We start from the raw sequence: 27330 nt of genomic DNA, 5'->3' as shown, positions 1-27330 counted from the left end.
ATAATTCCAGACCCCTCCCCCCGATTTTTACACATTTTTGGATTTTTTTTTTATTTTGTAGCAAGTACTTTTTCTTCAAATACTTGATCCAACTTCGTTATTCCTCACCTAGGCAATGAGGTTTGCTGCTCCCTAGCCTCCTCTTTACCCTTTGTATGTTTTGTCACACTTCATTGTTGCTGATCTCTTGCAGTCTGTTTGCAAACCCTTCTACATGTATGAGCTCCAGCAATGGCTGCATGGCATATTTCAAGCCTGGGTTTTTCCATTGGTGAGGATAGTGGACCATGCCTACATAGTGTGTTGAAAAGTGCATTTCTTCTGTGGAGTCTGTGGCACACCCCGATTGATCTTTTCTGGTTGCCATAAATTATTGAATGATCTGTTAAAACATGGAGCCTCAATAACAACCAGACAAAATGGTTGCTGGTACCTTCCTAACTAGATTGTTACTTAAATCCCAGTTGAAGTCCCAGAAATAGATTGACAGTTGGTTTGACCTTGTACTGACAGCCTCCATTTGTTTTACCTCCACAATGTCCCTAAATATAAATGTGCCCTCTAGTAGGCTCCAGTTGGACATTCTGTTTGCAAGAACCAGGGCACACAAAAAGCTTTGTTGACATGTTAGCGGAGTCTAATAGGCTCTAGTGCACTCAGTAGATGGAACAAACCTGGTCATATAGTGCCTCATATGTTGTCAGCCCACCCGCACTGCGTGCCATTGTGACTTTCCTGCTAGCTCCTCAACTCTCCATTAGAAACAAATACTTGGATGAGATGGAACAGTTATTTTTGAGAATCTTGTAGCACAGAGAGGTGCCTGAATGTGGTTAGAATGATAGGAAAAGGGGCATTTTATATGCCCCCTTTTTCCTCATGGGAGAAGTGGTGGGAGAAAATTACTAGGTTTCTAGTCAGATTTTTAGGTGGGCTTTTTCATCTCCTTTTCCTCAGGGAAAAGAAGCGGGAAGGATTGCCTGAGGTAGGAGGGATCACGTGTACTGGCAGGTGATGGGCGCACCCGTGGTGAACACGTGACTCCTGAGGAAGCTTCTAGAATAGTCTTGGGGTCCTATATAAGGAGGGTCTGGTTTCAAAGGGGCTCATTCGCCTCAGAGGACATCAAGCTGTGTGTTCCCCATCCCCCCCCCTCCCCTTATGTCGCGGCTGTTATTATGTGGTGGGTCACCTTTGTAACTATACAAAGGGGGACTGGTGGTATCTTATGGTAAAGTTGGAGTTATTTGAAAAAATGATTTATTTATTGATACAGCCTGAGCTGTAATGGCTAGGCTGTCTGAATGTTTTTAATAAATAACTGGTTTTATTTATTTTAAACCAATAATAAACAGCCGCAAGCAATTTATTTCCAAGCTATGGGTGTCTGTTTTATTATTTTATTATAAGTTAAATATTTATGGTTTTTAATATAAAGTTTAGAGATCCTGCCTACTATCCAATGTGTATGCACTTGCAAATTCCCTTGCTTCTTTATAATAGCAATATTTTGGAGAATGGAGCCCACCCAAATGAATGGTGGTCTAGTAGGACTAGAGGACTGCAATACTACTTTCCAGGCTATGAAGGGTGTACACCATACACAATGCACATTAACTTCAGCATAGACCCAGGCTTCCCCTGTTCTTAATTGTTTATGTAACTGGGGTCATAGAAGTGAGCTAAGACAGCTTGTGGGAACCATGTAGCCACTTGCTGGTTTAACGCTAAATCCCAGCGGTTCACAAAGCAGAAGCAGGAAGAAAAGCTCTGGCCATGTGTTTGCCTTGGGTTCCCATCTCAGTATGCCTGCTGTAATGGACATGGAAATAAATAAACCTGAAGTGAGTGTGCATGGCCTGTGTGATCCAATAACCTCAGTTATCGTGTTTAAAAAACATTGACTGCCTTCATTCAGCAGTAACCAGACTAAGAGAACATTGTACCTTAGGGATATTAAGTATATGACACCGTGCAAGGCTCAGAACGGAACAGAAAATTGACATGACATCTATTCAAGTTTCACTGAATCTTAAGAGTTGCTATAGTCTGTGGGTGAAAAAATGGGTAACTGGAGAAAAGAATAAATGGAGCTTTACTACATTTGCCATTAGATGTTGCTGATGCTGTAGCCCATGGGTGTCCAACCTTTTGGCTTCTCTGGGCCACATTGAGCGTAGAGAAATTTTCTCGGGCCGCATATAAAATATATACTATAGTTAAGGTATGTAATAATACGCCGCTGCGCCCCCCCGCACTAATTTAACACAACTAGAGGATGATCAAATGAAATGGAATCAGTATAAGGAGGTTTACTTCTTCTGAGAGACAATAAAGGAACACTCTAACCACCATGACCACTTTAGTGATTTGAAGTGGTCATGGTGGTAGGAGTCAGAAACACTGCACATGCTCTCCCCTCCCCTCCGAGGCAGCCTCTTCCTACCATTAGTTGGAAGCTGCTGTGGCCATGCCTCCGACTCCACTTCCTTCCTCCCCAGCAAAAAAGAATTGTCAGGGGTCAGTGGGCCGCATTGCCTGTGGTCCTGGGCCACATGCGGCCCTCGGGCCGCAGGTTGGACATGCCTGCTGTAGCCTTTAAGTAGAACTATAGGTAAGGGCTCTTTCCCACGGTCCGCCTCCGTGCTGCTCAGCGGGGGATCGATCCGCCAATCCCCGCTGAGCAGGCAGGTTGCAGCTCCCTCTCCGTTCTGTGTGCGGAGAGGGAGATGTCAGAGCCCCGCCGCTCTCTATGGGGGATCGGATGAGAGCAGGCCGCCTGTCCGCTCTCATCCGATCCCCTGGACGGATGGAAAATAGGGTTTCCGTCCGTCAGGATTTCACGGACAGGATCGGATGCGGATAGCAGTGGGTGTCAGCAGACATGTCTCCGCTGACATCCACTGCCCCATAGGGATGCATGGAGGATCTGATCAGGTCCGCCTAAAAAACTGACAGGCGGAACTGATCTGATAGTTCGTGTGAAAGGGGCCTTTAACTTTTTTTTTTTTTTTTTTTTTTTTTTTTTTTCTTTCATTTTGGATAGTGTTAGGGAGGGTTATAACTCCCGTCAGACTTTTTTTTTTTTTTTTGCCATCTCTTTTCTATTGCAGAGATTTCACTTCCTGTCCCATAGCCAAACAGGAAGTGAGAGGAGATCCTTGCAAATGAAGGGAGTTCATTTGGGACCCCTAGATCACCAGAATTAACGTCCCCATTGGGAAGATTCCCATCGATTACCTTTCCGGCAACAACCCAAAACTTGCGATTTTTTTTCTTTCTTTCTTTCTTTCTTTCTTTCTTTCTTTCTTTCTTTCTTTCTTTCTTTCTTTCTTTCTTTCTTTCTTTCTTTCTTTCTTTCTTTCTTTCTTTCTTTCTTTCTTTCTTTCTTTCTTTCTTTCTTTCTTTCTTTCTTTCTTTCTTTCTTTTTTTTTTTTTTCCTTTCTACTTTCAATGGCAATTGTAAACAGGACAAATGGAGAGTGTGAATCTTTCTAACGGAGGCACAGACAACAATCAAAAACAGAGAGGTGTTCTAGCCTCCACTCTATCCGAAACTAAAAAAAAAAAAAAAAAAAAAATTGCCTTTTTAGTTATACTTTTTTAAGGAGAATTTGAACATAGTGTCTAGTAGTTGATACAGGTAACACTGTTGCTTTTTTGGGGTCTCATGACATTTCTGTCATTAAGTCAAGATTCCAGGTCAATTTATATGGGTAGCACACGGACAGCCAGACCTTTTATTTATGCAAGTCAGAGAATTTTGGTAAGAAATTTGTGAACCTGCAATATGTTTGTCCAGAGGTTGAAGTCATTTTATTATGGGTCAGTAATTCCATAAGAATTGCCAAGTTAAAATAGGTTTAGGAAGCATTTTTTCGGGCTCCTTCTGTTTATAAAAAGTTAAACGGCCTTGGGGAAAAAGGACGCAGTTTTTTATATATTTATAATTATGATCATTTGATTCTAAAGTGCCAACTGGCTCAAACTGAAACATTAAACAAAAAACCAAACTAAACAGAAATAAAATGTCAATTGCGTAAGTGATTGCATAATGCTTTGTTATGCCACTTTCCAATGTAACCTTGACTTATGTATGTGTGGTGAATTTTTTTCTTTGTATTCTTCATCTTGTCAAACCTAATCTTAAAAATGTATTGAACAAAAAAAAATAGCGTAGTTCTAAGAAGTGTGACGTCTGCAAATGAGATGTGTGTTTTAGGCAGACGCTCTGACCTTCTAGGTCAGGGGTTTCCCGTCTTTTGACCTTCCTGGGCCACATTGGAAAGAAGAGTTGTCTTGGGCCACCCATAAAATAGCTATACTTCCTATTATTCTTGTGATGAACAGAAAGTCGGGCAGATTACACGTTAACGATCACTTAAATATATATAGTAGTTTCTTTTTTTTTTTTTAATTATAAAAGTAGGAGGGCAACCTAAAACGAGTGTGATGTTCGTTTAATACGGTTTTGATGAACTAACGCATTAATATTTGGTTCAATGGATGTAAAAGCAATTATCAAGGTGCTCTTTTAGATATTTTAGTTCTAATTTTGCACACCGTGTGCTTCATCCTTGAAAACAGTTGCTCACAAATATAGGTGCTGCTGAAAACTGATGACCTAAATAAGGCGTGATTGTCAAGAGTGGGAGATTTTTCTTTGGAAAGAAAAATTCTAAAGAGACACTGTCAAATTTTTCTTCAGCCACATGTGTTCGCTAAATGTAAACTTATCTTTACAAAAATTAAAAAAAATGAACACCTTCCCACTCGTCCTATAGCAGAACGACAGGGGGGGGCTTTATTATTCTGACTGGACGTCATATGACTTCCTTCAGAACGGGGCGCTTGGGCACACCGCATCACCGATCTCAATAAAAAGCCAATGACTTAAGCCTTTTACCATGTGATCAGCTGTGTCCAATCACAGCTGATAAGTGCCAATAGGAAATGCCGATGTTCCGTGAAAAAACCATACCCGTGAGAAAACCATACCCTCGTCACTTCCGGAGGGTATGGATTTCTCACGGTAGTTTAACTTGCGGCGGTTACATTATAACTGCTCCTCTACATCATGCCTCATGTCCGCTCCTTCCCCTGTCACTTCCCTGATCTCAGTTAGTAAATATAAAAGCGGATCACGGAGCACAGATCGCCGTCACTTACATTTTATACACCCGCCGCCGCTTTTATATTTATTAGGGGAGATCAGGGAAGTGACAGGGAGAGGAGAGGAGATGATTGATGTTGCAGCAGAACTGTTTTAATTTTTCCGCCGCAAGTATTAGTGCCGTTAACATATCATACCCTCAGAGCATGCGCACTTGTGAACTTCTTTCTTCTTCAATTACGTCTCCGGGGCTCTGAGCATGCGCTCTGCTGCGCTGCTCTGCTGTTTCAGACCGGAAGTGACGAGGGGTATGGTTTCTTCACGGGGTATGGTTTTTTTAACGTTACACCGGTTATCGGCATTCCTCTCCTCACACTGACAGCGCATAAGGAGAGTCGACAAGTAGCTTTCCTCACAAGAGAGCTCTTCCATATCGGCAATGCCTGTCATTGTTCACCGGTGATGCTCACTAGTGCCCACCAGTGATGCCTATTAGTGCCTCCTCCTCAGCGCAAGTGGCCGTTGTTTTGCATTTGACATGCAAGATAATCTGTTCTTTAAACATGTGAGTTGTTATAACCTTTTTTAATAAACTGTTTGCCCATTTCTGCACTTCTTAGATGGAGCTTCCCTGTCTTTTTTTTTTTTTTTTATACAGGAATCACTCAGAAATGATGGGGGAAACCGCGTGCGATTTGGCCAGGAATTGCACCACATTCTGGTTTAAATCGCATGCGACTCTTTGCAGTGCAACTTGAGCACATTAATTTTGTATAGTCTCAAATTTGGCCACAAAGGGATTGGTACACGTTGTCAGCGAGTACTTGACCAGAAAGTATAGTTACTCGAACTCGCCGATTTAAAAAAAAAAAAAAAAAACGTATTGGCGCAACCCTATTTACTAATGCCAGCAGCATAATGATTAAAATATAGTCAATGTTGACAGAGTGAAGTTCCTTTTTTAAAGACTGCAGCGATCCATCGAATACCGCAAGTCCTCGCTGTCCTGGCCATGCCAAGACTGCGATCATGTCCCAGCAGGATACAATATAATTTTTGCATCATATGCACTGCACTGCCAGTTTTTTGGGTTGCATTTGGTGATTTTCAGATGTTTGAGCCATATCCTTTTTTATTTTTTGTTATTCTATAGAAGCTGTAGTTTTAGGCATCATTATATGTATTATAATCTATAATTTGATGTGTGGCATTCTTCCAGGTATTTGCGCATAGTAAATATCTACAGACCAAAAAAATATATTTTAAAAGTCTATTAAGAGAAAACAAATCGGTGCAACTAATTTGGCTCCACCATGTGAAACCATTGGCAGTCCTTTACCCTTAAGTAGCCTTGATTTGTTTACCTTATCCTGGTCTTGATTGAGGCCTCTCTTTTGCCCTCTAAGAAATTGGACTATGAGGCCTTCTGGTTTCCCTATTCTCCCACACTGGTTTTTAGCTCCCAGACAGAAGTGCAGCTGCTGTCCTCTTGTGTCTTCCTCTCTGCGGGGGAGAAGGAACACTTTCAGAACAAATCTGCATTCAGCTGACCAAAGTGTGCATACAAGTCCCTTGGATTGTCCTCCATGCATGGAAATTCAAGCAGCTGGTCCACATTAGTTCAAATATGTTCCAGTACAGTGCTCAGACCGTGGCCTGATGCCCCATTCCCAAGGTTTTATAAGACAGGGTTAAAATAGAACACTTTATCGTGCATGAAGGTTTTCAGTATATATGATTCTCCAAAAACTAACAACTTCAGTGGATCTGTTTTATATGCCCTACGAGCCAACGGATGCAGCGAGCATTTGGCGTATTTAGCTCTTAAAGTAAATGTTTTTGAACTTTAACCTTGCAGTAATAAAATAGCTTAACAGAATATGCTAGGAGCATTTACTAAAACTCGAGCAGATAGAATCTGGAGCATCTGTACATGGCAACCATTCCGCTTCTGTTGGAGCTCCACTTCGATTCTATCTAGTCATGTGTATACCGTATGCCTAGAATATCCAAACGCCTTCTTGTAACTTTTTTTTTTTTTGTTAATGTTGGTTAAATTTGCAACCAAGCATAAACAGCAGGTGGCTCTCTTGCGCGAACCGGCGTAGCCCTAGGTCTGTCACCTGTGTGGTGCTGGGGGGGGGGCGCTCCTGCCCCCAAAAGGCAGCTGAGATGCCGATGCGTGGAGCCGGCGGCAGCGTTGCCGTCGGGCACCTGCAATTGCTCCCCGCTGAGAGAGGACGGTCAGCTGTTGTAAACACAGCTGACCCTTCTCTCTGAAACGATCGAGTGCCTGTGATCCTTCTATATAGGATCACAGGTCTCTGTGGTCATTTCACAAGCCCATCCCCCATACAGCTAGAAAACACTTTAGGCTCACAAAGCAGAGTTCCGGGCACAAAAAAATTCAATGAAGATACCCCCGGGACAGTCAGGGCTAGTACATTCCACAATGGATAGCCTCTGATCTGTCCCAGTTCGCACTTACCTGCAAGAAGAAATACTCACTTTTAAAATTTCTTCTCCAGCGCTGCCATCTCAGGTGTAGGCAGCTGAAGCCAGCGCGATCCTCTTCTGCGTCCTCTTCGGTCCCACGATGCACTGCGCCGGCCCCGTCGTCCCTTCCGGGGCCGCAGCTTCATCCCTGCGCAGCTCCTGGGCATGCCCAGAAGCTGTTTAGCAAGGTGTGACGTGCCTGAACCGGAACTGACGTCGGGGCCGGTGCAGTCGCATTGATTCCTGGGAGCGATAACGTTCAGCTCCCAGGAATCATTGCAAAGCGGAAGTGACGGCGTGGGCCGCGGCCGCCGAGGGAGTAAGTGGAAGAAAGGTGAGTATATTTTTCTGCAATTACAAGGCAAGTAAAAAAAAATAAAAAATAAATCGTAATTATCCATTTCTGTTTCAGGTGACCTATAGCAAGCGGATGGCCCAAAATCAACTGTCGATTATGGGGCTGGAACTCCGCTTTAACCCTTTGATCACCACTGTGTTAACCCCTTCCCTGCCAATGTCGTCATTATGGTAACAGTGCATATGTTTAGCACTGATTACTGTAGTAGTGTCATTGGTCGCCCCCAAAAGTGTCAAATGTCAGGGGTCCGATCTGTCAGCTGCAATGTCGCAGTCCCGCTAAAAATCGCAGATCGCTGCCATTACTAGTAAAAATAAATAAAAATGACATAAATCTTTCCCCTAGTTTGTAGACCCGATAACTTTTGCGCAAACTGATCAAAATACGCTTATTGTTGCAAAATTGGTTTAAAAAAAAAAAAAAAAATGTAGCAAAATACAAATTGGTCTAAAAGGATTTAAAAATTTAGATTTTTTTTTTTTTTGGAATGTTATATAACAGAATGTGATATATATATATATATATATATATATATATATATATATATATATATATATATATATATATATATATATATATATATATATATATATATATATATATATATATATATATATATATAATTTATTTATTTATTTTTTCTGAACTGTTGCTCTTTTTTTTGTTTAAATAATAATCGCAGAGGTGATCAAATATCATCAAAAGAAAGCTCTATTTGTGGGGGGGAAAAAAGGACAGCAATTTTATTTCGGTACAGTGTCGCACGACCACGCAATTTTCCGTTAAAGTAACACAGTGCCGAATCGCAAAAAAATGGCCTGGTCATTAAGGGGGAAAATCCTTCTGGGTCCAGAAACGGTTAAGGGAGGGTGTATGTGATTAGCACAGGGCCAATCTGCACCATCCAGACAGAGGGTCAGGGGTCAGGCAGCCCTCATACGACAATCAGATAATAATGAAAACTCCTCCTCCTAGCTTTAACCAGACCCCGATAGAAAATCACAAAACTGCTATATACTGCTGATGAGAGAGGGTATTAAGCAGTTTATATTTATTAAAATAATTGCATTTCCATAGTCTGTGTACTGTGGGAGACAAGATATAGTGAATGCAGGGTCCTGGGTTTAGTAACACTTTAAGTAGTTAATTTGGATCAAGCTTGTCCAGACTAATTTGTTACCTCACTAACTGTTGCTGTGGCTGAGAACGCTGTATAAACTGTATGTATCATCCAGCTGCATACAGCACTGGCCCCAGCAGGATAAGAAGACCTTCCCCCCCCCCCCCATCATGGACCTTGTTGCTGCTTGCATAGCTCCCTGTAGTAACACACTACCATTAATGGGCAGGCTGAATGTACCAAGTTGATCGATCAACTTTGGTACAACCAACCTACCAGATTCTCTTGCAAATATCGCTAGTGACTGCTATAGCCACTAGCAATAATTACGGTCTTCTCAGGGTGGGAGAAGACAATTGCTAATCCCCCTGTCAACACTGTCTGTGTTGATGGGGGAATCATGCAAATTTCCTTCCTGCAACCTGTGGTTGCAGAACAGAAATTTGCACCATGTATGGCCAGCTTAAGTGCTGCTTTTAGGACGCACAGTGAAGTTAACTCAGCTCCAATACTCACAATAATGCTGATTTTTATTATCTTTTTTTTTTTTTTTTTTTTATTACCAACATTGTATTGTGTGCTCAATACATTTGTTTTATGATAACACATAAATTTGCTCTGCTTATTAATAAAGCCAAGTATGTGGTCGACCAAAGTATTCAGCAAATGTTGATGTTTGTCATGTCAGCAAATGCAAATTATTTTATTTCTTTCTCTTTTTTGCAGTTGTCACATTGTATTCCACGTTGGGTGGTTCCGCTATTGCCCATGGACTTGCAGAAACTGAAGTAACCCACATAATTACCAGTAAGGAGCTTCTTCAAACCAAATTAAAGGTAATGTTCATGCAGTCAAGTATATGTGTGCTGACCATTAAAAATGTTTTTAGCCAGCAGTTTGCAGGATGTGCCTGCACTTAACTTTTAGTTTTCTCTTCTGCAGTGCCTGTAGAGCCCCACTATTCAGGGAGTTCTACTGTGCAGAAACGGAAACCAACTTGGGTTGAAAAATTAGCGCTTTAACATTACCGTATTTTTCACTCCCTAAGACATACCTGACCATAAGATGCACCTAGATTTTAGAGGAGGAAAACGAGAAAAAAAAAATATTCTGACCTAAATAAAAAAATAAAGTGTGTGTGTATGTATGTGTGTGTGTAATATATACACACACTACAGTAATAGTAGCGGGTACTTGCAGAGATTTGCTTGCATGCACTCTGTGGCTGAGCCCGGGAGGAAGCATGCGGCTGCAGTATAGAGCAAAGCCCCTGATTTCTGTGTATGGCTCCTCCTTTCACAGGTGGAGTGCATCAGATATCAATTCCCCATGTGAGTCGGCCTATACAAGAAGTAGCGGCTCCGTTCTCATACATGACAGCTGAGCCGGGAGACACTGCGGGGAAACTCCAGATCAGTGTCCGCGGACCGCCCGGTAGGGATCTAGTCAGTAATTCGCTCCATAAGACGCACAGACCTTTCCCCCCCATTTTTGGGGGGAGGGGGAGTGCGTCTATGATATACTAGATTGTGATCCTTTCTAGATATTTTCAAGGACAAATTTTCTTATTTGCTATACCTATATATATATTTTTTTTTTTTATTGCAAAAAGCTAACTTTATTGAAAACAAAGAGTTGCAACATACAGCATGTATAGATATGCACCACGTTTTGAAAAATAAACATGCACATACATTAGGCAAATGAAAAAAGATTAAGACATCACTTACAACATGACAAGTAATGGCCTGACACGATTAAGGGGAAAATCAGGCGGGGAGAGGAAGGGGGCATACACCGACAAGGTACATGCCCACATCTCAAGGACAAGCCTAATCGGAGAGGTAGGCCGGAGCGGCCAACACTCCCACACCAAGTCCAGAGCGCTCCACTATCCCGCTGAGGGCTCCCGGATCCACCTGTCCCAAATTTTGTTAAATTTTGCAGGGCAGCCCCTATTAACGTAAATCAGGCACTTATAAGGCAGGACATTGTTGACCTCCAGTTTCCAGGAGGAGAGGGTGGGCGGTGCAGTGCGCATCCACTGCCTGGCAATACACTTCCTGGTGATTAACAGTGTCTCATGAAGAAAAGTCGTAGTGGATTTGTTCAGATCCCCGTCAGGGAAAATACCCACAAGCAAGATTTAGGGCTGAGAGTCAGAGGGGACCCCATGTCATCATGTAGGAACTGTATTACCTGTCTCCAGTATCCCTGGATCAAGGGGCACTGCCAGATAAGGTGGAACAAAGTGCTGGAGTGTAAAGAGCACATAGGACACAAGGGGTTTTGATCCCTCCCAAATCTAGCCTGTCTGAGTCTGAGAGGGATAAGGTAGGAGCGATGAAGGATGTGCTATACATATTTTTGAACGACATGGATGGTATTCATTATATTACATTGTATCTGTAATTATCTTTATACCCCTACTTTATGATGTTACTTTCTTATACAAGGCGGTTTAGATGCAACAATAACATGTTGAAACTCAAACAAATTTGACAAAAATTAGCGCTTTGACTTGGGGGGGGAGATGTAAGCTTCTCCTTGACCCTAGCATATTAGCAGCACAGTTTGGTTTTAAACCGAAACTGAAGGCTTATTTTTTTTGAACAGAGCAAGCAGGCAGGATATTATCCCAGAGACGAACCATGTCTCTTCTACAATAAAATACACCTGCCTGCTCAGTCATCTGCAGCTTGTAAACTGAACTCCACATGTGGAGCTCAGCTTACATCTCCAGCATCATGGTCCGTGTGTCTGGATGACTCACTCTAGTAAATGTTCAGAAGTTATTTCAACTAATTCAGATGCATGAAGGCCAGCACCCTGAGAGGAGATGCTGGCAAGGGACCTGGACCGTTTGAGAAGAGGTACGTTTATCTCCTTTTGGTTCCCCTTTAACATTGTTTTAATGCAAAATTTCCTTAAGCACAGGTGATGTAGGTACTTCTGTAATTTTCATTGTGCCTTACATATGGCAAAGGTGGTCCTGAGACCTAAACCCTCTTTCCTTCTCAGGTTAGTCATTTCCTTTCACCTCCGTGAGGGCAATGTCCTCCCAACCCTATGTCCTGCCCTAAAACAAGAGATTACACTCTACTACCTGGTCTGGTGGTATACCTCGCTGCAACATCTTCCTTCAAAAAAAGTATTTCTCTTGCGTCCTCCGACAGTCGCCGCCTCCTCTAAGTCATCACTGTTGGGTATTGTCCTCTGCTCCGCAGGAGTAGCTAGGCATATAGACTTAGTTAAAAACGAAAGGCATTTGCATATACACACCCCTGGGGGCTGTCCCATCTAGTCAATACCCCCCCCTGCAGTATCACTCCCAACTCAGTTTTAATTTGCCTAGCCTCAGGAGTAGTTAGGCTTCCCTGTGCTGGGGCTTCAGTCTCAGCCTATCTTATTTTTTATTTGATTTTCTTTGAAAATGTCAGTTTTTTTTTTTCTTACTTTACTAGCTGTTTATTTTGTTAGCTTTAGTTTTTAGTCGACTCTTCGGACGAAGATGGATCATGCAGTGCTGGGATTCGGACTGGCCGCCCTGGTTCTCCAGGGCAGAGGGTCAGATGGACCCCCAGCCCGCCATCGAGCGTTCAGCTATGGTTCGCCCTGGCATTACGAACGACCCATCCCTGCTCGCAGCAGGGATGCAGCTGTGAGGTGGCTACTTCACTGGACGCATCTTCGATTTCAGCAGTGCAATGTCCCTGGCAAACGGCATTCCCTGTCAGAAGAGGACAGCGGCTTTCCGTTCTGAGAGGCTCCCCACGCCATCGGGTACAGGTAAGTACTTCTGTGTGGGGCCTCTGTGTGGGGTGGCAGTCCTGGTTGCTGTGTGTTCCCCATGTCTGTGCCTTGTGTGACTCCCTGCTGCGATCCCTGCGGGGATCGCTTGTGCATGCGCTGCGGCGCTGTGTGTTTTTGGGGGTCCCCTTCCCTGGGTCACTTCAGTGTTTGGGGGTGCAGGCTGTGCATGGACCGCAGCGGGGTGACACCGCGCGGTCTGCCATTTTTTTTTACTACATTGGGCAGGCATGTGAGCTGCTCTGTGAGCTATACAGCATGCTGATTTGGCGCCATTCACCGCCATCTTTGCGGTGGACAAGCGATCGGTTCGGCCGCATGTCGGCGGCCATTTTGGTGGAGCCTCCCATGCTTTCCTATGGGGCAGCCATTTTCCCTGGGTCATGCAGCATATTAGTTCGGCCTACTTTTGCAGCACTTCCTCTTTCCTCTGAAGCAGGACAGCGGTGGCAACACTCTGCGGGCTCTGCAGGTTATTGCTCTCAATATCTCTCTGTACTATCGCTTCTGGCTCAGTTTTGTCTCCTTTCCTGTTTGGGCGTCTTTTGTCTTTATAGCTGTAGCGGTGGGCTGCGCACTCCGCAGCGCTTTTAAAGGGACAGCACTTAATTCTTGCACTGTTCTTTGTTCTCACTTGAGCATGGATTCTCAGGATAGCAAATTTCCACCAGCCTTGGTGGGGGCCCCCAGTTCTCCTGTGGCCCCTCTGAGACCTGATTTGGCTGCTGTAGTGGCGACTTTGGTGTCCAATATGGAAATGCTAATGGCTGAACGTGCTGCTCGTAAGAGGCCCAGATTGTCCCTCTCCTCTGATTCAGATGGTGATACGGCTGCTGCTGCGAGCGTGCCCTTTTCAGGGTCCCGCTCATCCTTGGAACCGCTGGGGTCTGAGGGGGAGGCGGAGGTGGAGGGGGGTTGATATCTCCTCTCCGGGGTCGCCTGAAGAGCGGGCGACCATGGATGAATTAATTGTTTCTGTGAAGGAAACCTTGCATTTGGAGGATGAGCCCTGTCCTCCGGGTGTTGTGTCCTCATTTGGGACGCACAGGACCCTCAAGTCGGCGCAGGTTTTTCCCTGTCCCGCTGAGTTTCATTACACTGTTAATGAACTGTGGCGCACGTTAAAACGTCCGTTCGTGGTGCCTAGTCGGTTCAAATTGCTTTATCCCTTTGCACCGGCTACGGAATCGCGATGGTGTGTGCCTCCACAGGTGGATCACACGGTTGCTGTGTTGAACAAGGCCACCTTGGTTCCTACGGAGGATTCCCCGGTTTTCCGGGATCCGACGGACCGGTGTTTGGAGTCTTTGGCCTGCCATTCCTATACGGTGGCGGGCTCTCTGCTCAAACCGGTTTTCGCGTCCGTGTTGGTGGCGCAGGCGGTTGCGGATTGGACTAAGGTGCTTAGGAGCAACCTCGTGTCTGATGATGTTCCGCCTGCCTGGCTGGAAATGGTCGATCAAATCCACCAAGGAATCGTGTATCTGTGTGATGCGGCCTTGAATGAGGCCCCCTTAGTGGTACGCCTGTCTAGTGTCTCGATACTTAACCGACGACTGATATGGCTGAAGAGCTGGTCGGCTGACCAGTCCTCACGGAAAATGGTTGCTGATTTTTCCCTATGCTGGCTCTCGCCTCTTTGGCGAGGCGTTGGATACCCTGGTGAAAGGCGTCACGAGGGGCAAGAGCACTATGCTGCCCCAGAACCTGAAGCACAAGTCCTTTCGAGGCAGGCGGGGTTCTGCGCCTAGATCTAATCGGGGATCCTTTCGTGCCTTTTGGAACCAATTCAAGGGCAAGGCCCAGGGCAACCAGAAGAAGCCCTGGGCGGGTAAGCAGAAATCAGGCAATGTCGGCGCCGCGAGTCAGTCCGCCTCTGCCTGCCTCCGGTGCGTGCACCCTTGCCGCCCTGGGATCTTAATTTGGTGTTGTCGGTTCTCCAGAAACCTCCCTTTGAAAATATTAGGGAGATTCCCTTGCTTACCTTATCCCAGAAGGTGGCCTTTTTGGTGGCTATCACTTCTGCATGCTGGGTGTCGGAACTGGCTGCGTTGTCCTGTCGTTCCCCCTATCTGGTGGTTCATAGGAATAAGGTGGTTCTTCGTCCGAATCCATCCTTCCTTCCTAAGGTGGTTTCCGACTTTCACTTGAATGAGGATATTGTGTTACCTTCCCTGTGTCCTAAGCCCAGTCAGCCTCAGGAGTTTGCATTACACTCCTTGGATGTGGTTCGGGCGATCAGGGTGTACTTGGCTACTACTGACTCTCTTCGTAAGGCTGATTCACTTTTTGTGATCACGGATGGCCCTAGAAAGGGGTTGCCTGCGTCTCAAGATTGATCAGACAGTGGTGCAGGCTTATTCTATTAACGGTCGGGTTCCTCCGTTCCCTGTTAAGGCGCACTCTACTCAGGCTCTTAGTGCTTCCTGGGCCTTCCGCCATCAGGCGTCGGTGCTTCAGGTTTGCAAAGCGGCTACCTGGTCGTCAGTTCATACCTTTACAAAATTTTATAAGGTTGATGTGCTGGCATCGCCGGATGCCTCTGTTGGCCGCAAGGTTTTGCAGGCTGCTGTTTGAGGGGACCTTTGGTCTACCTCGGGGGTTTTGTTTTTTTTCAGGTGGGTCTCATCTGCTTGTTTCGATGAGTCTTCTGGTTGGCTCTGTTTTGGCCTTCTGGATTGGATTTTATTTCTGTTATCCCACCCCTCATTTATGGCACTGCTTTGGGACATCCCTACGGATATCAAGATATCAGTCCTGCGTCTGTCAATGAGCGACTGGATTTTTGACTTACCGTAAAACCCTTTTCTCTTAAGCTCATTGACAGACGCAGTACCCGCCCCTCTATTTTGAGTTGGGTTGGTATGAGTCTCTACACTGCTTTGTTACATAACTGACATCCTGTGGCAGGGAGAGAGAGGATATACCCCCTGGGACTGCCCATGGGTGTGGCCAGAACTTTTTTCCTGCCTAGTGTCCTACTCCTGTAGGGGGCAGTATAACCCTACGGATATCAAGATATCAGTCCTGTGTCTGTCAATGAGCTTAAGAGAAAAGGATTTTACAGTAAGTCAAAAATCCAGTTATTTCTCCTTTTATTGCTTGCTACAAAACTGGAGTCCCATGGAATTGGGGAGGAGTGGGTTATATGAAGGTGCACTGGGGTGTTTCCAGCAAAGAATTTGCCACTGTCCAATTGTCTGAAGACAGTGGCATTTAACCTATAACTTCCTGTCCTGTACTTCCAAAATGGAGTTTACTGTTAAGTTTACAATTGACACTTTATAATTGTGTGTCCAGATTGGTCAGATTTTACTTCACCATAGGTCCCTTTTACATGGGCGCCTCCATTTAGCGGCCTCCGCTTGCTCAGTGGGGGATCGCTCTGCTGATCCCTGCTGAGCAGGCGGATGACAAGTCTATTTCTGCTCTGCACAGCGAGCACAGTCCTGCTCTCCTCTATAGGAAAATAGAGTGAAAACGCACCGCCAGTTTTCACCAGATCGGCCAGGCGAATGGGAAAATAGGACCTCCATCCATCCATCTGGATTTTGCCTGCAGGATAAGTTAGCGGCGGATATCAGTGGACGTGTTCACTAACATCTGCCGCTCCATAGGGGAGAGTGCAAGGTTCAGTCGGGTCTCCCTGGAAAACTGACAGGTGGACCTAATCGGACCGCCCGTGTGAAAGGAGACTTCTGTCCTGGTGACAAGTTAGCAAGCTGGGGGACAAATGGAACAATTACAAAAATGAAGTCTGAAATAATGTTAGTCATTAGAACGTATAGTACACTTGGCTTTTTGGGTTGCCCACTGAAACTAGATTTCTCTTGTTTACTTAAACAAATATATAAAAAAAAAATATTAACATACATGAAAGGGAGGTTCATGATCACTATAGGCAGCACAGACGTCATTTATTTCAGACACTTGATAAAGGAGATTATTTGGCGTCTGTTAGACGTGAAGTGGCAATACAGAACAAATCTACTTTTTTTTTCTTACTGGTATGCTAGCTTTTGTTAGCCTTGCCATGTTTTAGACTTGTTTGTGAATCCACCAGTTGAATTATTCTTGCTGAGTGCTCACTCAGTACGGCTATGTTTTATTTCATGTAAACAGTCCTATCTGAACCTTGAGTGTTCTGACCTGAAGGTGCTGTTGTGTTTCGTGTATTACCATTCCTGTAAAGCTAAATGCTTCCAAGCTTTACAGCCCATATATACAAATTCTGTTTTATACTAATTGTACTTGCTCTATATCTAAACAGTCTCAGCACAGTCCTTCAGTCTGTGGTCTTTTTTTATGTATATATTGGAGTCCTACCAGTGCAAGAAATATCTGTTTAGAGGTAACGTCATTTTTAAAGAGCACTTTAATAATCCGATTCTAAGCTCTTAAAGAGGAACTTCAAGGCAGCAACATAATTCACCAAAATACACCATGTTGTTATATTAAATGCGAACATACTACTTGCAACTTTTTTTTTTTTTTTTTGCAACTTGCAGAATTTAGTCCAAAAAATGATGATTATTATTATTATTTACCTCCCTTTACTGACAGTGGCCATCTTGGATATGGGCAACTCAAGCCCTGACCGCTGTTCTCCAGAAATGTTATCGATCTGCTTCGCCTCGGCAGTGCTGAAATCTCGCCCATGCACACTTTAACACAGTCTGGTCACACATGTGCAAAAGGGCTGGCGCTTCCTGTCCTATGTCAACACACTATGATGGCAGTCGCAGCAAACTTCTGCTGGAGCGCATGCGCCATAAGCACTCGGCAAGCCCGCGCCGGCACCCACCTACACTATCTCTGCCCCCCCCCCCAGATGGCAAACTCTCACAAGAGTGAGAGAAAAATGACTGGTGACTCTTGGGAGCCATCACAAATACTGTACAGCACGTCACTCACCTAGGCGAATTACAGGACCAGAGAGGGAAAGTTAGTAATAAAAGGTATTTACTGGCAAAACAAATAGCTGAAGGTCCTCTTTAAATGGTTATGACAGTACAGCTATGCAGATCAGGGATTACTTGATTTTTTATTTACGTGCATTGCTGCCTTTTTATACTGTTAGACAAAAATTAAGCTGAATGCAAGGCTGGAAGGACTGCATAGAAGCTTCAGATTTTTGGGCTAAATATGAGGAAAAGCCAACAAAAACCTATTCCTGCATCCCTATAACCAAAGTCAAAACTTATTTTTTTTTTTTTTTTTCGTTTCTGTTTTGGATAGCGGAGAGGGATTAAAAAACGTGTCAGGTCTTTATTGCTGTTTGTCCCCCCCCCCCAGGAAGATATTCACCTGCTCCAATTTGTCCTTTTTACCATTCTCATTTGAAAGTAAAAATTCCTGTATGGGCAGACAGTTACTGGAGAGAGCAGAAAGATCAATGAACTACAAGCGTGCTCACCAGCGCTCTCACAGTACATTGAGGACTACAAGCCATTTGCCACAATGGCAGACGTTAGTTGTAGTTCATTCATTCATAGAACTCCTTGTATAACTTGACGCGGCCGTGTGTCGCTCGCCTGAGAGGAACGGGGGGCCGCCCCCCCCGAACGTCAGCGGGGAAGCCGATGCAGGTGTCAGGTGGCTCCGATTGCCGCCTGACACCCGCGATCGCTGCCTGCTGAGAGAGGACGGTCAGCTGTTGTAAACACAGCCGACAGCTCTTCTCCCTGGGATGATCGCAGGGCTCATGTGATCCTTCTATATAGGATCACATGTCTCTGTGGTCATCTCAGAAGCCACGCCCGCCCCACAGTTTGAATCGCTCCCCTAGGCTCACATTTAACCCCTTGATCACCTATACTGTTAACCCCTCCCCTGCCAGTGACATTATTACAGTAACGGTGCATAATTTGAGCATTGATTTGATTACTATAGTAATGTCACTGGTACCCCCAAAAGTGTCACAAATGTAAGTTAGGGGTCCGATCTGTCCGCTGCAATGTCGCAGTCCTGCAAAAAAAAAAGATTGCCGCCATTACTAGTAAAAAAAAAAAAAGAGAAATCTCTCCCGTAGTTAACTACCTCAATACTGGGCACTTAAACCCCCTTCCTTCCCAGACCAATTTTCATCTTTTAGCGCTGTTGCATTTTGAATGACAATTGCGCGGCCATGCAACATTGTACCTAAACCAAATTTGTGTCATTTTTTTCCCCACAAATAGAGCTTTCTTTTGGTGGTATTTGATCACTGCCAGGTTTTTTCTTTTTTGGTGCACAAATAAAAAAAGACAGAAAAGTTTGAAAAAAAAAAAAAGTTTTTTTGTTTAGGTTATAAAATTTTGTGAATAGATATGTTTTTTCCTGCACTGATGAGGAGACACTGATTGGGTGGCACTGATGGGGTGGCACTGATATGCAGCACTGATGGGCACTGATGGGTAGCACTGATATGCAGCACTGATGGACACTGATATGTGGCACTGATAGATAGCACTGATATGTAGCATTGGTGGGCACTGATGGGCAGCGCTGATGGGCACTGATAGGCAGCGCTGATGGGCACTGATGGGGGGCACTGGTGGGCACTGATGGGGGGCACTGGTGGGCACTGATGGGGGGCACTGATCGGCACTGATGGGGGGCACTGATGGGGGGCACTGGTGGGCAATAATGGGCACTGGTGGGCAGCACTGGTGGATGGCAATAACGGGCACTGGTGGGCAGCACTGATATATGGCATTGGTGGGCAGCACTGATAGGAGGGCACTACTGGCAGGCTGTTTGCCATCCCTGGTGGCCATGGTGGGCATCCCTGGTGGTCATGGGTGGGCATCCCTGGTGGCTCTAGTGGCATCCCCTCCCCCCAGGGCTGCACTGGTAATCAATCATCTGATTACCAGCACAGACCCCCCCCCTGTGATCAGTGAGTACTTAGAAATACTCACTGATCACCCCAGCTCCAGTATCGATCCTCTTCTTCTCCTCCCTGACAGGATCTGTCAGGGAGGAGCCCGCGTGCCCGCGGCGGCGCGATCTCGCTCCTTCTGAAGGACGTTCCGGAACGTCCATTCAGGACGAGACTCCCACCCGGCCGTATATGTACAATGGCCCGGGTGGGAGGTGGTTAATAGACGCAATAACTTTTGCGCAAACCAATCAAAATACGCTTATTGCGATTATTTATTTTTTTTATCAAAAATATGTAGCAGAAAAATTGGCCTAAAATGTTAAATTTTTGATGTTTACATTTTTTTTTTTCAAAATTGTCGCTTTTTTTTGTTTTTATAACGCAAAAAAATAAAAATCGCACAGGTGATCCAATATCGCCAAAAGAAAGCTCTAGTTGTGGAGAAAAAAAGGACTTCAATTTAGTTAAGGTACAGCGTCACATGACCGTGCAATTGTTTGTTAAAATAACGCAGTTCCGAATCGCAAAATAGGGCCTGGTCATTAAGGGGGCAAATCCTTCCGGTCCAGAAGTGGTTAATTGCCAAAGTTCTAGATGATGCCATGAAAAGTGGGCTTTACAGTGTTAATCTTCCATTTTATACTTGCCTGCACTGTGCAATGGTTATGCAACGCCAATCCTCTGGAAGGGTCCCCCGCTGGCGCCCCAGGCTTCTCTCCGGTGACTTCCCACATGGAAAGCAGCTCCTGAGCCGCCTCTGCATCCACTGCTATTTATCCAGTGAGGTTGTGCATGTTGCTGGAACAGATCGAGCTCGGTAAGACAATAAGGGGGGGGGGGGAATGGGTTTGACTGGGGGGATCCTGCAGCACAAGGTTTTTTACCTTATTGCATAGAATGCATTAAAGCGGTTGTAAACCCCATTCATGAAATTTGACCTAAGCACATATATCTGTATTGTTTTACTTATCTCTATCCAAAGCCCTAAGTCCTGTGTCTTTCTGCTGCTTCCTTCCCCTGGTATTACCATGATAACTTCTGACAAACTCTGACTTTAGATACAAGCTGCTGAATATTTGTGTCGGGGAGGGTGCTTGGAGATAGAAAAGCAGAGAGCTTGACTATTCAGACTGCAGCTCTGGAAGTTTCTTCATTCCTCTGCCTAGGGGGGGGGGGGGGGGTGGCTTTCCTCCAATCAGCTCAGTGTATGTCCAGATTCCATACCCACTGCTGGAAGAGTAAAAAAGACTTCGAACGCGTGCTGCACTTTCCAAAGAATGTAAAAAGCTGAAGACAGCATGTATACAAATAAAACTTATGTAGGGAGATTTCTTTAATCTCTGTCTATCATCTGAGGCTATTCACTTCACTGGATATGTGTGAGGATTTACATCCACTTTAAGGTTAAAAAAAAAAAACCCTTAAGGCTTTAGAACCACTTTAAGGCCTCATAGTTCCCATCTTTTTTTTTTTTTTTTCTTTTTTGGCGCTGGTCTTTTAAAAGTGATAGAATTTATTGTTCGTTTGACCTCTATCTGCATTTTACCTCTTCCCGCCGAAGGAATATGCGGCCTCAGCTTCAAGCGGTTGCCTGCAGCTAGAGGCATCACCCTAGTGCTGTTTTTTAGAGCCAGGGGTCGGCTTTCTTGGAATACCAAAGCAATGAAGCTGAGGAGCGGGAGGGGGCGTTACCATCCCACCCCCAGATCTCCTGTCCCACCAGGAGGCTGGAGCAGTGAGCCGACATGTCTGTCTGATTTGGCTTTGATCTGTTCTCCGATGTAGAAACTCGGAAGCTATGTCATGACATTACTTCCTGTTACTGGAGCCTTAAAAGTGCCAGATTTAAGAAAAGGCAGTATTCAAAACAGCCAAACTTGGCGTTTTGAATGCAAAGGAGGGATTTGGGGTCTTTTAGATCCCAGATCCCTCTATAAAAAGTACCTGTTACTGCCTATTACTGTCACAAGATATGTGTACATTCCTTGTGATGGCAATGAAAGGGATCAAAAAAATGTAATAGGACAGTGTAAAAAAAAACAAAGTTGTAAGTGACCCGTCTCTCCATGCTCTCGCGCAGAAGTGAACGTGTATTTAAATCATGCCCGCAAATTTAAACAGTGTTCAAACCACACGTGCGGTATCGCCGCGACTGTTAGAGCGAGAGCAATAATTCTAGCACTAGACCTTCTCTGTAACTCTAAACAGGTAACCGAGTAAAATATGTTGAATCTCCCTATGGAGTTTAAGTACCGTAATTTGTAACCATTTCACGAGTTGCCAATTTTAAAGCGTGACATGTTGGGTATCGATTTACTTGGTGTAACCTCTTTCACATTATACAAAAAAATTGCTAACTTTACTGTTTTTTGTTTTTAGTTCATGAAAGTGTATTTCTTTAAAAAAAATTGCATTTGAAAGACCGCTGTGCAAATACCGTGTGACATAAAATATTGCAACGATTGCCATTTTATTCTCTAAGGTCTTTGCAAAAAAAAAGTGATGTGTGTGTGTGTATGTATGTGTGTATGTATGTATATGTATATATATATATATATATATATATATAATATCTCAGTAAATACAAAGAGGTGTGCTCAGCTGCAAATATGTGAAGTAAAAAAACTGCTGCAATCCAACACTCCTTGAATAGTGACGTGAAAATAAGTTGTAAAATAAATAAGATGTGCTGTTTTTGACTAAGATGTTATCCTAAGTGTCGGTTCACACTAGGGCGACACGACTTCGGGCGAGTTATGCCGTCGCCCATGCACCGCGACTTCGGCGTGGCTTGCAACGACCTCACATAATGAAAGTCACTGCAAGTCGCCCCGAAGTAGTGCAGGAACCTTTTTCTAAGTCTGAGCGACTTGAGTCGCTCCTATTAGAAATGTTCTAATTGCACAGCACGGTCCGCTACTTGTCAGACGACCAAGTCGCCTGACAAGTCGGAACAGTCTGAACCGGGACTTAAAGGGATTAGGTAACCGATGCAATAAACCATGTGCAAAAAGCAAAATCAAACAATAGTGAATGTTCAAATGCAAAATGTCACTAGCTAAGTGAAACTCCTGTTGCCTGGAACGGTGTAACAAGTGAATTACGGCACATCAAAAATGTTTTTTTTGTGTACAAGTAGCCACAATCTCTTCACAAAAAATGCCAAATATTAAATGGTGCAAAAAGTGCATAAATAGTCCAGTGCTCCACAATTCAATCTGTTTAGTGAAAAGATGATACTCCAACTTTCCCACATGCAAATGCAACAAACTTTGTAGTGCAGCTGAAACAATCCACAATGGAAAGTGTCACCGCTGTGCTCTATATGTGAAAATTGGCCGCTAGAGATCACATGCGTGTGAGTGGAAGCGCCTCTGAAGAGAAGTGATCAACCAGCTCCAGGGAATGTACCCAGGCTTATGGTGCTCCTTAATCTTGTTAATCACATCATGTGGTTATAAAAGATAATGGAAGATGCTCATGTGCATTAATACGTATAAAGCTGGTTTATTAACTAAAAATTGCACTTCCATCAAAGACAATGAATTTGGGTGACATGGGATAAAATCTTGCATGGCTGCCTGCAGTGCGGTCCGCGCTAGTTGACATCACTTTGCTAGCTCCAATCCTAAGCGTTTCCTCTCTGGAGGCATTGACTGGGGGGAAGGCTTCATCCCAGTTGATGCAAGATTTTATCCCATATTCTATTGTGGATTATTTCAGCTGCACTACAGTGTGTTGCATTTGCATGTGGAAAGTTGGAGCATCATCTTTTTGCTAAACACTTTGAATTGTGGCGTACTGGACTATTTATGAACTTTTTGCACCATTTATTATTTTTTGTGAACAGATTGTGGCTACTTATTCCCAAAAAAATGATTTAATGTAGTTCACTTGTTACACAATTCCAGGCAACTAGAGTTTCACTTATATTTTCCCATTTGAACATTTACTATTTGATTTTAATTATTGCACATTGTTTATTGCATCTGTTAATCACTTTTAGTATAACATCCCAGTCGAAGTGCAAATTTATTTTACTAAAAAAGAATATATAATGTTTGGGGGTTCTAAGTAATTTTCTAGCAAAAAATACTGATTTTAACTTGTAGGCAACATATGTCAGGCTTAGGCATGAAGGGGTTAATCTCCTTTTTAGGCAGGATTTCATTCATTCCTAATTACTTAAGAGTATATGGGAATGCAAAACACATCTGATGTGAACAAAAGCCCGTTAATAGAGGTCATCATTCTTGCACTGAAGAGCACATGGAGATTTTATCTGTGTAATGTTTGTATCCAGTCAGTATTTCAGCTAAGCATATTCCTTCTCCCCTCTGTATGATTATTTAATTCATTTTTTTTCTTTGTACAGAGCATACTTCCCCAGGTCCCTCTCCTGAGACATATCATCTTGGTCGATGGCAGCACTACACAGCAGACTAACTATCCCAATAATATCTCTGTGCACAGTATGACCTCCGTACAGGCTCTAGGAGCAAGGCAAGGTGAGTCACGAGGTTTGTCAATTGCTGGCATAGGTCCTAGGCTGCCCTATTGCTATTCTTTGTTGGTATTAGGTGGTGCAATTGGGACCCTTATGCTTAATTAAAAGTGATAATGTTTAGAAAGATGACAGTCTAAGGCCCCTTTCACACAGGCGGACCGTTCAGATCCGCCTGTCCGTTTTTTTTTGGCGGATCTGAACGGTCCCCCCATGCATTCCTATGGGGCATCGGATGTCAGCGGAGACATGTCCGCTGACATCCGATCCGTCAAATCTGGACGGATGGAAACCCTATTTTTCATCCGTCCAGCGGATCGGATGGGATCGGGTGAGAACGGACTGACGGTCCGTTGACATCCGATTTCCCCCATAGAGATGCATGGGGAACTGTCAGCTGTGTCTCCGCACACAGCGCGGAGACACAGCTGTCCTCCTGCTGCTCAGCGGGGGATCGGCGGCTCGATCCCCCGCTGAGAAAAACGGACTCTGTCCAACGGACGGAGTGTGTGAAAGGAGCCTAAGGCAGTGGTCTTCAAACTGCGGCCCTTTGCTTGCCTTTATCTGGTCCTTGGAGCACTATTCCTCCCACTGACACCAATGAGGGGGCATCATTCCTCACACTGACACTAATGATGGAGCATGATATACTCCCACTAGCCACAGTCAGGGCCCCTCTCCTAAAGTCCTAAAAGACAATAAACTTGCCCTTTTTGTTTAGAAATTTTGGAGAGGTCTGGCCTAGGGTCTCCGTTATTGCCTTGTTTCTTCACTAGACTCTACTAACCATTGGATATTTAGTGTTGGAGGTGGCACAGGGAATGCTGTAGCTTTGGTATTTGATGTTCCCATCAATAAAAACATTAAGTAAAACCTGTGCAAGAAAGGAGGCTCAAAAAAAAAAAAAAAAAAAAAAAAAAAGCAATAAAGAGTATGCTAAATCAATTTTTCTTTTTAATGTACACTGCTCAAAAAGTTTAAGGAACACTTTTTTAATTAGAGCATAGCACCGTCAATTAAACACCTGGGATATTGCAGAGGGGGTTGATCAGTTTCAGATGCTTTGGTGTTAATAAAATTAACAGGTGCACTAGATGGGCAACAATGAGACCACCTCACAGGAATAGTTTTACAGACCTTTTTTTTCCCCTAATCTTTTCTGACTTTTTTTTTTACTAGTTTTGCATTTGGCTAGGGTCAGTGTCACTACTTGAAGTATGATGCGATACCTGGACCTTTTAGAGGTTGCACAGGCAGCCCAACTCCTCCAGGATGGCACATCAATACCAGAAGGTTTGCTGTGTCTTTCAGCACAGTCTCAAGAGCATGGAGGAGATTCCAGGAGACAGTGACCCTAGGAGAGCTGAAAAGTCTCGTAGAAGTTTCTTGACCCATCAACGGGAGCGGTATCTGCTCCTTTGTGCAAGGAGGAACAGGATGAGCACTGCCAAAGCCCTACAAAATGACCTCCAGCAGTCCACTGGTGTGAACGTCTCTGACCAAAGAATCAGAAACAGACTTCATGAGGGTGGCCTGAGGGTCCAATGTCCTCTAGTGGGCCCTGTGCTCACTGCCCAGCACCTTGGAGCTCAATTGGCAATTGCCATTGAACCCCCGATTTGGCAGGCCCGCCACTGGCGGCCTGTGCATTTCACAGATAAGAGCAGATTCACCCTGAGCACATGTGACAGATATGAATGTGTCTAGAGAAGCCATGGAGAATATTATGCTGCCTGTAACCTCGTTCAGCACAACGATTTTTTTGGTGTGTCAGTGATGGTCTGGGAAGGCAAATCCATGGAGGGACACACAGATCTCTACAGGGTAGACAATGGCAAACTGACTGCCTTTAGGTATTGGGATGAAATGACCCATTGTCAGACCCTTCGCTGGTGCAGTGGGTCCTGGGTTCCTCCTGGTGCACGACAATGCTCGGCCGCGTGGCAAGAGTATGCAGTCAGTCCCTGGAGGATGAAGGAATTGATGCCATTGAATGGCCCCCAGCTCGCCTGACCTAAATCCAATAGAGCACTCCTAGGACGTTATGTTTTGGTTTATCCAATGCCGCCAGATTGTACCTCACTCTATTGAGGAGCTCAGTGATGCCCTGGTCCAGATCTGGGAGGAAATACCCCAGGACACCATCCGTTGTCTCATTAGGGGCATGCCCCGATGTCAGGCATGCATACAAGCACGTGGGGGGCCATACAAACTACTGAGTACCATTTTGAGTTGCTGCAATGAAAATGGACTAGCCTGCTGCATCGTTTTCTTTTGTTCATTGACGGACACAGCTCCTGATTCTTAACTATTGGGTTAACCCCCCCCCTTCAAGAGTAGGACACTAGGCAGGAAAAAGCTTGACTACGCCTATGGGCAGTCCCAGGGGGTACTTTGTTATTTTGTACCTGTAAGAATCTACAATTAATTTCTGGACTGGGGGGCGAACTGGATAATCTAGATCCAGAGGGTCCCCCCAGTCTGGCCAGCGAGCGCCTGCAGACCGCAGGTCCTCATTAGGTCAGCTGCAACATAACCCCACTGGACGGGAGCTGACCTGTGAGTTAAACATCTCGCGAGACGCACATGACCTGGCCGCGGCCTGAGTCGCAGTGTTTTTACTGGCTGACAGCACCCACATTGTGATGGAGCAGTGATCTGTCCAGGGCGGTGCCCACCCTGTTTTTGGTATAGGAAGTAGCTGTGTGTGTCCCCCCCCCCCCCCCCTCTACTCCTGGACGGTTTTGGGGTGGACGTGGGCCCCTCCCTGGGACGGTCGAACCCTCTCGTTCCCCTCCAGTCCCTCTAGAATTTGGTCACTGTGGGTCTTTCCGCCCTCCCTGGGTTGAGGTTAATTGCTGGCTGTTACCACATGCTCTTAAGGGGGGGCTGGTTGGAGTTGCTGCTGACCGGGTTTTTCCTGGTGCGCAATGGGGGGTTGAGCAGGGTTCCCTGCTATCCTGGGGGTTGGTGACTGGGGCAGGGATGTCCTTTGGGCTCCCTGCGGCGGTTCTTGGGCTGGGGTAGGGGATAGCTTAGCATCCGCGGTTATGCGCCTCATGCG

General features: G+C 44.8%; 1 protein-coding gene across 1 annotated transcript in view; it reads left to right on the top strand.

The window, feature by feature from the left end:
- ACSL3 (acyl-CoA synthetase long chain family member 3) overlaps window positions 1-27330 on the top strand; it is a 177715-nt gene that overhangs the window by 74954 nt on the left and 75431 nt on the right. Inside the window, exons 4-5 of the mRNA XM_082249393.1 lie at window positions 9814-9923; window positions 24138-24270. Of these exons, the coding sequence (XP_082105519.1) occupies window positions 9814-9923; window positions 24138-24270 (243 nt within the window). The remainder of the gene's footprint in view (window positions 1-9813; window positions 9924-24137; window positions 24271-27330) is intronic.

Source organism: Pelophylax lessonae (assembly GCF_965119305.1).
Source record: "Pelophylax lessonae genome assembly, chromosome: 3".
NCBI lineage: Eukaryota > Metazoa > Chordata > Amphibia > Anura > Ranidae > Pelophylax > Pelophylax lessonae.
Note: the sequence above shows the minus strand (reverse complement) of the source record. Positions and strands in the feature narration are given on the sequence as shown.